The sequence below is a fragment of the Phocoena sinus genome, chromosome 1 (genome assembly GCF_008692025.1).
Source record: "Phocoena sinus isolate mPhoSin1 chromosome 1, mPhoSin1.pri, whole genome shotgun sequence".
NCBI lineage: Eukaryota > Metazoa > Chordata > Mammalia > Artiodactyla > Phocoenidae > Phocoena > Phocoena sinus.
In genome coordinates this window covers 111084724-111097177 of record NC_045763.1, presented here as the reverse complement: position 1 = coordinate 111097177, position 12454 = coordinate 111084724, and the positions used below count along the sequence as shown (strand labels likewise).

Below are 12454 nucleotides of genomic sequence, written 5' to 3'. Positions count from 1 at the left end.
CTGGCATCTGGAGCCCAGAAGGACCTGTATATAACATGAATCTGGATCGTTAGATTTTCTGCCTTCCCCCTTCCTCCCAGCTCAGCAAGGAAACCGTTGGGCACCCTGGGGTCTAAAAGAGACTAGATGTGTGGAGGGTAAGGATGGGATGGGGATAAGGGAAGGGCTGGGGATAATATTTTTATGGGATTTGGGTATAAGGATAGGGTATGATGAAGGCCAAGAGCGTCACAGATAGACAGACAGACAGAGTTAGAACTCAAACTTCTTATGTGCACTTTAAAAATAGACTTTAGTGGTTACACAAATGTGATCAGAGACACACGTCCACGTACATGTGAAACACATACTCACACACTTAACCTGTAGTCATGCAGCTCTATAGACGCATTTAATCTGACACAGTCTCTGTCTTCCTTGAGGTCACAGATCAGAGGAACTTAGCGGCCTCAGGGAATATCCCAATCCTGAGGGACCCCAGAGCATTTTCACCTGGTGCCCCAGTTCACCAATCTTAGACGTGGGGTGGCCCAAACTCTATCCCAGCCCCAGCTGTCATCTGTCAAAGGAAACCCTAAAAGAAGAGGTGGCTGGACACAGTCAGAAGGCCAAGGACAGACCCTCGGAAGACTGTCTGGGCCCCGTCCTCCAGCCCTGCTCTCGTTATGGCGAAAGGCAGCAGATGCGATTCCACCTCTCTGTGCCTGGGTACCACCAAGTCTGGCAGGGTCAAGGAGACCTGTTTCTCCAGCCGTGATCTCGCCGGAGAACTTCTCTTGCCTTTATAAATAGCTGTGAGCCCTCCTCTGAGGGATAAACAGCAGGTGGTCAGGAGGGTTGTTTTTTTTTTTTTCTCTCAGGGGAGGGTAAACATAAGCCCTAACCTGTGCTATTCTTTATAAAACGACTTCAAAGGCAAGAGGTGTTGCTGCTCTGCAATCTCATTCCTGTGTGAGGACCCGGGTTCCCAGCCCCGCCAGCCGTCTGCACTGTGAGGATTCTGCACCCACCCCAAGAGGTCCCCCACTGAGGCGTGGGGGCTGGTCCTCAGGAGCCCCCCACCGAAGCCATCTCAGACTAAGCTCCGCAGGGGGCGTTTTGGGCTGAGAACTTGCCCCACAAATGATACCCACAGGGAACATTTAGAATGAGAGATTGCACAGAACTGCCCCACATCTGGGAGACTGAAAGACAACCCTACGGAAAGTGCCTGACCCCAGAGCTCCGCAGGGGGGAATCAGGATGCCCGAGAGACCCTGCGGAGCTGCCCAGCAGCTTCCACCACCGACCCCTCCACCCCTTGGGGCTCCGGAGCCTCCCTCTGCGCTCCCTCCCCTCCTCTGCCATCCTGAAGTGGCGCCTGCTGCAGCCCTCCCTGGTTGCTTTATTTATTTATTTTGCACCAACAGGGTTGCTGCAGACTCATTCTTGCCTGGTTTAAAAAGAGAGGAAAAAAAAAAAAAAAAAGGAGAAATGCTTTCTGGCTCTTCTCTCTACCTCGGTCTTGGCAGCAGCCGCTGCAGCAGCAACAGCAGCAGCGGCGGGCAGGGGGGCAGCGGGGAGAGAGGCGCAAGGGGAGGTGCGGGGCAGAGGTGCAGCTCGAGCGGGACGGGCCCCCAGCCCCGCACAGATGCAGTGCCCAACTTGATGCCACCCTCCAGCTTCTCTGGTAAGTGCCCCTACCTCCCGTCCCAGAGCTGCAGCTGCCCTTCTCCATAACGTTCTCAGAGACAAGGCCAGACCCGTCAAGGCTAGAGGGTCTGTGCCTACCCCAGGCCCAGCCAACCATCGATCCTGGCCCCATAGGACTTTGATGGGAAAACTAAGATGGCCCAGGTTCTCCGGAGGGAAGGACTCCAAGCAGACCTCCCTCCATTTCCCGGGTGCTCTCTCTACCTCTGGGAAGGGTTTTCCTACAATCTGTGTGGATATTCCAGAAATCTTACCTCCAAGAGAGAGCCCCCTCCCGGTGTAGGTCCCCATGCCTCACTCAGGTCTGCTTTAAAGAGGATATCCAGGATCAGATGGGTCTCTGGACTGCCACATAGAGACAAGAAGAAGAAAGCTCCCTGTTCCTTGAGGGTGATGCCCCAGACCCCAGCCCCATACAAGGAGAGAAAGTAGTGGTCCTGACACCTATCTCTTCCTGCAAAGTGGCTGGAAGCCAGTCCTGTAGCCGTGGAGATTGGCAAGGGAAGTTTATGATTACATTAGCGACCTTTAAAGAGAAGGGGCCAGATCCCCAGCCCCTGGCCCAGCGGGCTTCAGCGACTAAGAGGACATTCACAGGAGTGGCAAGGAGGGAAGCTAGGTTACACGCTTCACTGCACTTTTGCTGAATGCAGGAAAGAAGGATGAGCAGGAACTGCAGCAGTAGTGATAAAGAGCTAGCTGTCAGGTGGACTTACCAGGGGAATGAGGGTGGCTGGGACATTTCTCTGCCTGGAGAACTCTTAGCATGCCAGCCATACCTGTTAGGTTGGGATTGGGAACAGAGGAGTCTGCTCAGCAGCCTCTGCTGTGCCATTCTTTCTCATGCCCAAGCCTCAGTGTGGTGTCCTACGTCCCTCTGCTTTTGGGCCTCTTTCTTCAGTTTCTGAGCTACTACAGTCCTCTGAATTAGCTATAGGGTAGCCACCAGAACGATCCTTCTAGGAGAGGGCATAGAATGGGAAATAAAGGGGAAGAAATCACACCATCTCTTAAACTGCCTCTCCTAAGTTCCACCTGGGAGAAAATGGGCCGTGGGGTAGAAAGCTGACCCTGTAGGGCCCAGAAAGCCTGAGGCCTGAAAGGTCAAAGGTGATTGGGATCTGCAGCTAGAAAGAAACCGAGGCCTCCTGCCTCAGTTGGCTCAGTTGGTCCTATCTCTGTAGCATCCCTTGCCAATTCCAATACCTCCCCTCCCTTGGGGTCCCTGTTGTCCCTAAACAGGGTGAGTCTATGGGACCTCTTCTCCTCCATCACCTCAGTCAGGCTCCAGTGGTCATCCGCCTGATTTTGCCCAGGCCCCTGGCACCCAGAAACCACTTTAAGTTGACAAGCTGTGCACACAGACTGTGCCCAGAGATCTGCTGTGCCAGCCAAGGGCTCCCTTGGTCCCCACCATAGCGTCTGGCCAGGCGCTGTCTCTCCTCACTTGTCTATGCCTACCTGGCTCTCAGTCTGTCTCTTGTGTTTTTCTCAGGCAGCAGAGGCCAAAGGGGACAAGAGATCTCCCTCAGACTCACACACTAGGCTTGAATCAAAACACCATGAAGGAGGGGTATGAGAGAAGCCTAAGTCTGAGGACCAAGCAACAAAACTGGGGCATCTCTTGGGTCCCTCACACCCTAATGTCATCTATAGGGGAGGCGGGGTTGCCCTTGGGGTTCTTGTGAGGGATTCACGTGCCCCCTGCATCCTGTGCTATATCTAATGTGCAGCTTGGCTGTCGTCCACAAGGTGTTCTGGGGAGATTGGGTCTTGTTAGTCTGGGGCCTCAGGCCCTGGGCCAGGCTGGAGGAGTGCAGAGAGGCAATCAGTGGAGCCTGGGGGGCAGAGCTGAGGCCCACATGCTTCCCAGCCTTGGATGACTTAGTCAAGGTGATGCCTGTCTCCAATCAGGATCCAGGGATATGATCCCCCTTAAGCCGTAGACAAAGCTGTGGGAAGATAACCTGGGAGAAGGGTGGGCAGAGAGGGACAGAGCAGAGATTGGGAGAGCAGCTATCAGGGAGAAGGGACCTGAGGTATTTCTGGATCTCACAGATGTAGGGAAACTCAAAAGTTACTTCCCTGCTGCTTCCTGTCTCCCTCCCCTAAAACTTTCCCCGCTTGACTAGGGTTCCATGAGCTAGTAAGCACTTGGCCTGTTACCCAGGTTGGGAGGGGGAGAAAAGTACAGAGTCCCCTTAGAGGAGCTCCAGAAGGCTCCAGGGAGGTGTGCACCAGAATTCCTCCCAGATCTGCACCCTAGTTGCTGGCCATGCTGAGATGGGTAGCTCAATATCTCTCTCTCCTCTAAGGAGGCCCAGGGAAGTCCAGGGTCCCCATCATCTGAAGCCACTTTCCAATAAGGGCCATGTCATCGTCTATTCCAGGATTGAAGAGGGGATGGCTGCGGCCACTACTCCAAAGCAAGCCTGGCCCGCCGTATTTTTCCTGCTCCTCCTGTCTGGGGGGAGTAGCGGCGGCTGCCCTGCTGTGTGTGACTGTACCTCCCAACCCCGGGCAGTGCTCTGTGCCCACCGGCGACTGGAGGCTGTACCAGGGGGACTCCCACTGGACACCGCGCTCCTGGACCTGAGTGGGAACCGCCTATGGGGGCTTCAGCGGGGAATGCTCTCCCGCCTGGGCCTGCTCCGGGAACTGGACCTCAGCTACAACCAGCTGTCCACCCTCGAGCCAGGGGCCTTCCATGGTCTGCAGAGCCTGCTCACCCTGAGGCTGCAGGGCAATCGTCTGCGAATCGTGGGCCCCAGGGTCTTCTCAGGCCTGTCTTCCCTCACGCTGCTGGACATTCGCCTCAACCAGATTGTACTCTTCCTCGATGGAGCTTTCGGGGAGCTAGGCAGCCTCCAGCAGCTGGAGGTTGGGGACAACCACCTGGTGTTTGTGGCTCCGGGAGCCTTTGCTGGACTGGCCAAGCTGAGCACCCTCACCCTGGAGCGCTGCAACCTCAGCACCGTGCCTGGCCTGGCCCTGGCCCGCCTTCCAGCGCTAGGGGTCCTAAGGCTCCGAGAATTAGATATTGGGAGGCTGCCGGGAGGGGCGCTGCAAGGGCTGGGGCAGTTAAAGGAGCTGGAGATCCATCATTGGCCACCTCTGGAGGCTCTGGAGCCTGGGAGCCTGACTGGGCTCAATCTCAGCAGCTTGGCCATCACCCGCTGCAATCTGAGCTCGGTGCCCTTCCAAGCGCTGTACCACCTGAGCTTCCTCAGGGTCCTGGATCTGTCTCAGAACCCCATCTCTGCCATCCCGGCCCGGAGGCTCAGCCCCCTGGTGCGGCTCCAGGAGCTCCGACTGTCAGGGGCATGCCTCACCTCCATCGCTGCCCACGCCTTCCATGGTTTGACTGCCTTCCACCTCCTAGACGTGGCGGATAACGCCCTTCAGACACTGGAGGAAACAGCCTTCTCTTCTCCAGACAAACTGGTCACCCTGAGGCTGTCTGGTAACCCCCTGACCTGTGACTGCCGCCTCGTCTGGCTGCTCCGGCTCCGCCGCCGCCTGGACTTTGGCACATCCCCCCCTGCCTGTGCCGGCCCCCAGAACGTCCAGGGGAAGAGCCTGAGGGAGTTTTCAGACATCCTACCTCCAGGGCACTTCACTTGCCAACCAGCCCTGATCCGAAAGTCCGGGCCACGATGGGTCATTGCAGAGGAGGGGGGGCATGCCGTTTTCTCCTGCTCTGGAGATGGAGACCCAGCCCCCATCGTCTCCTGGATGAGGCCTCAGGGGGCTTGGCTGGGAAGGGCCGGGAGAGTAAGGGTCCTGGAGGATGGGACGCTGGAGATCCGCTCTGTGCAGCTACGGGATAGAGGGGCCTATGTCTGTGTGGTCAGCAATGTAGCTGGGAATGACTCCCTGAGGACGTGGCTGGAAGTAATCCAAGTTGAACCACCAAATAGCACTCTCTCTGACCCCAACATTACCATGCCAGGGATCCCAGGGCCTTTCTTCCTGGATAGCAGAGGCATAGCTATGGTGCTGGCAGTCGGCTTCCTCCCCTTCCTCACCTCGGTAACCCTGTGCTTTGGCCTCATTGCCCTCTGGAGCAAAGGCAAAGGCCGGGTCAAACATCACATGACCTTTGACTTTGTGGCACCCCGAGCCTCTGGGGATAAGAACTCTGGGGGTAACCGGGTCACTGCCAAGCTCTTCTGACCTTTCCTTCCACACTGGGGACCCACCCAAGCCAGCTTCAGATACCAAAGGGGAAGAGAACCAAGGCTGCTTGGACCAGAAGCTAGTCCCAAACAGCATAGATCTCCCACGCCTCCTGCCTGCACCATGCCAGCAGCTAATGCCGCCTCCTGAGAGCCAGCCTCCCTGTGCTTTTGCAGTTTGAGGATAGCATTGTCATCTCTTCCCTGAGGGTCCCAGGAAGCTGAAGATATAGACCCTGTAGTCAGCCCAGTCCTCCCCCCACCACATACAAAGCAGGAAATATAACCCTCCAGTCTGCTAGTCTAAGCTCCAGGCTTCCTTCACACCCACCTACACATACCTTAATAACCAATACCAATCGCCAACCACAGCCATAGATTACTTCAGAGATGGGGCTGGGAAGTGCCACTTGCTTCTTGGAGTCTCTGCTCCTCAACCAGGTGGTCTCTCTCTCTCTCTTTTCTGCTCTGTCCCCTCTCTAGGGGCAAACAACTAGGGCCAATGACCTCAAGCTAAGGAGAAGAGGATGTGACAGGGGAGTGTGGGACGGGAAGGAGGACAGACTACACACTGGCACTGAGTGTGCATGAGCCCCACCACCTGCCTCTGTCTGTCACAGCATTAAACCTGTTGCCAAAAGGCCATGACAGTAGCAGCCACAACTAAATGTGATCTCTGGAGATTTCTTCAGTCTTTTCCACCCCTTATTTCTGTCAGATCTCCCCCTTCCTACCCTTTCTGCCTGCCCATTGAGCCTGTATCCTAATGGCCTTGCCTGAATCTAACGAGCCTGACAACCAGGGGTTTACGCAAAAGGCTGCCTGCCATGCCTGGAGATATCAGCACGCCCAGCCCATTTCAGTGTCAACCCTTTCCCCTGTACTCTCCCTCTCTGGAGTTGGAGGAGAGATCCTCTGCCTTCCAAAGGATCCCTCTGCAAAAATTTCAACCCAGGGCACCCAGCTCCTTCCCTTCTTTCTCACTCTGGTTGGAATCTCCCTAACATTCCTGTATTGCAGATCCCTAGTGCCCTTGATGGAGAAAGCAAGAGAACTCCTAGAAAATGACTAACAAAAGCAAGAATCTGCAGCTGTCAAAGGAGAGAGACCCAGAACACAGCAGGACTAGGTTTGAAGGAACAAGGTGGGAGGGCACTGCAAGCTGTAGTGAAAAGTGGAGGAAAGAAGAAGAAGCAGGAACCACCTGCCTTTCCACCGTCCTTCAGCAGTTTCCCCTGGTTCCGTGTTTAGTGCAGCCCCGGTGGGAAGCTGTCTTTGGATAGAGGTCGCTGTCTTATGGAGACCCCAGATGCAGAAGCAGAGTGGGAGGAGGAGATGCTGACTGCCTCTGAGTGTACTCCAAAGAGAGGCCAAAGCAGAGCTAGAAAAAGTAGAGATGCTGAGAGCTCAAGGGACGGGGCAGCAGCGTCAGCATCACCGGAAGGGGAGGAGTGAAGGGAGAGGAAAGGAGCAGGGAGGAGGGGCCGAGAAGTGGAGAGTCACGAGGTCCCTGGGAGACACTCTCTCCCTCTCTCTCTGCCGCAGCATCTGCACAGCGTCCTTAGTTCCCCTCCACCCTCAAGAGCCCCACCCACCCCTCACCCAACAATATGCAAAGCGTCCTCAGCTCCCTAGCCATTCCTGCTGCCCTTGTCCTTGCCCTGAGGAGACTCATTAGGAGATTCCCAGCCCCAACTGTCCCTGACAGGTGAGAGAAGCTGGCGCCATATGGGGGCAGCCAGACTGCACCAGCAGGCAAGCTCTTCGGTGGGGCAGAGGTGGGAATCTGGGGGCAGGGGCCTGTGGGCAGAGGTGAATGTGAGAGAGAACCCGGCAGTTTGGAGAGTGAGGCTGGAGAATCACACAATCTTGAGCATCCGGAGCCTCCAACCTTGCTCCTGGCACCGTGCACACACAATTCCCTTAGCATTGCAGCACCTCCCCTCTCCAGTTTATTAGACAGCCCAAAGGTTGTCTAATAACCTTTGGGCACAGCCCTCTCCCTCATTTCTAAAATCTTCCACCAGTAGCTTGTGAGATTGGGACCTGTGGGGGTCAGGTGCTAGAGGTTCTCATACTAGTTGCCCACACTGCAATTCAGAAAAGGGCAGAAGCAGCATTGCTGTTCAGAGAAATCTACTCTGGGAAGCCCGCTGAGGCAGTGGGGAATGGATGACACGCGTCTGGATTGGGAGATGCTGCTGCCTGAGTCCCACAGCCGCCAGAGCAGCCCAACAGAAACAGAATGTGAGTCACTTATGTGATTTCAAGTTTTCTAGTATCACATTAAAAAAGCAAAAGAAACAGATACAATTAATTTTAATACTCTATTTTATTTAACCCAGTGTACCCAAACTATGATCATTTCAACATGTTATCTATATAAAAATGAGTAATGAAATATTTTACATTATTTTTTCATATTAGGTCTTTGAAATCTAGTGTATATTTTACACTTACAACACATTCCAATTTGATAACTAAATTCTCACCAGAAATATCTGATCTGTTGTTAGGTTTCATAAAATTCACTGTTGAGAAAGTCAATTCACACATCCAAGTTGTTCCATATTAAAAGTTTTCCAATAACTAAATCAAGTATTGGTTTTAACATTTAAATTAATTGAAATTAAATAAATTTTAAGTTCTACTCCTCAGTCACACTAGCCATCTCTCAAGTGCTCAGTAACCACATGTGGCCAGTGGCTACAATATTGGACAGCAGAGCTCCAGACACTGTAACTCTGGGTGTCGACTAGGGCCTCCTCAGCAGAGGTGGGCAAAGTGTCCCTCGAGAAGCACATTCAACCTAGAGGAAATGCCTGTGGGGTTTCCCCCACTACCACCCCTTGCTCTCCGGACATGGCCTTCCCAGAACACCTTCAGAGAGGGACGCTAGTTACCGTAACAAGGTTACTGCAATGAGCACTTCCACAGCTTGTCCAATCATCAGAAAGCCAGCCCCTTACCCCATCTGCCTGGAAAGGCTGCCCTTAGCTCAAGGGTGTGTGTGTGTGTGTGTGTGTGTGTGTGTGTGTGTGTACAAGTGTGTGACAGCAACCAGGGACACAGTCGTGGAGATAAAAGAAAAATAACATTTATTCTGTGTTAGTGGTTACATGTATGTTTTCTTATTTAATCCTCACATCAACCCTATAAGACAGGGAATCTTGGCTGATGGAACTAAAGGTCAAATAGATTAACTTGCTCGGGTACACAGAGCTGGTTAGTAAGGGAGCTGCTTCTGGACTCAGGGCTAACTCAAAATCCAAATGCTTTCCACCACACTGCCATACTGCTCAGTCACTGTCTGCTCTTATAACCCCCTTCCGCAGAGTCTCTCAGCTGCAGGAACTGACCTGTGAGAAAGGTAGAATCCAGGGGTCATCCCCAGCCCCACCCACTCTGAACAACTCTTTTAAGGGGAACTGGGGTCAGTTGTTGGTCTTCACCTTCCTTCAGTAACTCTAATGCACCTGATTCAGGAAGCTGAGGATTGGTTGTTAGTTTTTAATCTTTCTTCTCAGTCTCCCCCAGCATCCATCTCTCAGAGAAAGGCAGGAGACTCTGGGTAGGACTTTTGCTCTCAGCAGTGAGTGTGGTGATGATTCAGGCCGGCGAGCGTGTGAGATCAGAGGACTCCTGAGTCCTCTTCCTCCAAACTGCTTTGTAAAGGGGAGTTAAGGAAGGAGACTTAGAGCTGGATGGTGGTGGCCAGAGAAGCTGAGGAGAATGTCTCTCTCCTAGGACACCCTGCCACAATTCATCAATCTGATCCAAAGACGAAAGAGTAGCACCAGTATAATTTCTGATACTAAGGCCCACATTCCCAGTTGCTGGTTTTTGGTGAAGAGCCTTGAGTGACGGGGGAAGAAGGAGTGATTCCTACAATGGACAAAGGGAGTGTGCTGTTTTCCAAAACCTCAGATAGCTGAATATCATTTGAATGGTTTACATGTTATCCAGGAAGGGAACTCTGTAAGCAGCCAAGGCTCTAAACAAGGCTACTGCGTTTGAGAACTCCTCCCTGCCCAGCCCTTTAGCTAAAGTCTACTTTCCTGCTTTGGCTTACCGAGTGGAAACACCTGCCCACTGCACTCTCCAGACAACCCACATTCTATGTTAATTAGTTTCACCTACTGCCACCTGCACCTTGTTCAGAACACCCTTCAGGGAAACCGAACTGGACTCTTCAGAGCGGGAGATGAGAATAAAGAAATCACAATTCACCCAATCCTAGTCTCTCACAACTCAATCTTTGAATCCTGGTTTGGGCTCTTAGAGGGGGAATGAGATGACAAATCCCAAATACACAGTGACTTGAGAGTGATCATCTCACCTAAAGTTTTCCTTTCTACTCCCCAGTCTCCCTACCCAACCAATTAGAAGTCCACCCTCCAGAAAATTTCCAGGAAAAGTGATTACACCTGGCTTTTCACTGCTCTGATTAAGAAATTAATCCTGTGGTTTAATTTTTCATTTTAATCCCTCTTTTTGGACTTCCACTTCATTTCCTTTTCTTTGCTCACCAGCTCCCATTGGAGCTGGAAGATGATGAGCCCATAAAGTAGGCCTGTGCTTTTTATTTATTTATTTTTTTTCACGGTACGCGGCCCTCTCACTGTTGTGGCCTCTCCCATTGCAGAGCACAGGCTCCGGACGCGCAGGCTCAGCGGCCAAGGCTCACGGGCCCAGCTGCTCCACGGCATGTGGGATCTTCCCGGACCAGGGCACGAACCCTTGTCCCCTGCATCGGCAGGGGGACTCTCAACCACTGCGTCACCAGGGAAGCCCGGGCCTGTGCTTTTTATAGCAACAATGGACACTCTTCCTTAGGTCTGAACTACTCTTTACCTTTTTAAAAGTAAAAATAGCTATAGCAATCAAGGCACTCAAATACCTAGAAATAATCTTAGAAACTATATATGTAAATTTTACCTGATAAAAACTTTAAAACGCTACTGATGGGACATCAATGACTTACACATGTTTATAGGAAGATTCTATATCATAAATATAACAATTCTCCCTTATGTAATCTAAAAATATGTGATTCCACAAAATAACATTAACAGTATACTCAGAAAGGAAATTGTGGTATAGTCCCAAAATATACTACTACACGGTGATGAGAATGAATGGACTAAAACTACACACAATAATATAGCTGAATGTCACAAAAATAGTGTTGAACAAAAGAAACCAGACACAAAAGAGTACTTACTGTGTGATTCTCTTTGTATAAAAAACAAAACAAGCCAAACTAGTTTCTGCTACTAGGAGTCAGAAGCAAGTTTACCCTTGAGGAGAGTAGTGACTCGGAAGGGATAATGTTCTGCTTTTTTGATCTGGGTGTTGGTTACACAAATGTGTTCCATTTTTTTAAATTCATCAACATGTATGCTTTTCATCTGTGCACTTTTCTGTGTATATACTGTACATCAATTTTTAAAATTGTGGTAAAAATAACACATAATGTACATCAATTTTAAAAAACAGTATGGTACTAGAACATGAATAGAGAGATCAATGGAACATGAAAAACCCAGAAATAGACCCAAATACATGACAATTTGGATCTTATGAAAGGTAGCATTCAAAAACAATGGAGGAAATATGGGTTATTCAATAAGGGTTGGACAAGACAAAACTGGATCACTATTTCACACCTTAACACCAAAATAAATTCCAGGTGAATCAAATATTTACATATGCAAAAAGACACTATAAAAATATTTAAAGAAAACATAGGATAATTTCTTAATAATCTTAGGTCATAGGACACTTTTCTAAATATGATATGAAACCCAGAAGTTATCAAAGAAAATGCTGACAAATTCAGCTACATAAAAATAAAAAATACTTGCATAACAAAAACGTCACCATGAAAGTAAAAAGACATAGGACAAACTGGGAAAGGGGAAAAATATTTTCAACTTACACATGAACAAAAGGTAAATATTAAAAGTCCTGACAACCAATAGAAATATGAACAAAGTGTATGAACAATTTACAGAAAAATAGAAAGCAATTGTCACTTAAGCATATTAAAAGATGCTCAACCTTATAAGAGAAATGAAATTTTAAATTGCAGTGAGATGCCATTTACACTATCAGACTGTCAAAAATCAAAAAGATTGATAACAGGCTGTATAAGCTTGCTGATGGGAGAGAAGATTGGTAAAACTTGCATGGAAGGCAATTTGGCAATACTAACCAAAATCCTTTTCAAACATTGTTGGTGGAATGAAAATGAGAAAAATCTTTGTGGGAGAAAGAGAATTTGTGAAATTGTATCTATCCAATTGAAGAAACAATACACACACACTTCTCAGTGTTTGCAGCCCTAAGTATTTATTGTACTGATATACAAGAGCCAAACAAAATATACTTGGGTATCAGTATAACGTTAAAGGGACTGATTGAATATATCTTAATACATCCCTCAGGCTTACTATGAAACTTAACTCTTAGGCAGATACCTACGTGCTGCTATGGACAGATATCTAGACCATATAAAAAGAAACTGCAAAATAGTAATGTATAACATGTTACCGACTGGGTAATATATATAAATATATTTA

General features: G+C 50.1%; 1 protein-coding gene across 1 annotated transcript; it reads left to right on the top strand.

Moving 5' to 3' along the window:
* The first annotated feature begins 1612 nt into the window (after positions 1–1612).
* Positions 1613–5869, top strand: LINGO4 (leucine rich repeat and Ig domain containing 4). The gene is made up of 2 exons (XM_032608758.1): positions 1613–1669; positions 4083–5869. The coding sequence occupies exon 2, from the start codon at positions 4096–4098 to the stop codon at positions 5866–5868; it is 1773 nt and encodes a 590-aa protein (XP_032464649.1). The 5' UTR covers positions 1613–1669; positions 4083–4095; the 3' UTR covers position 5869.
* Positions 5870–12454: the final 6585 nt, after the last annotated feature.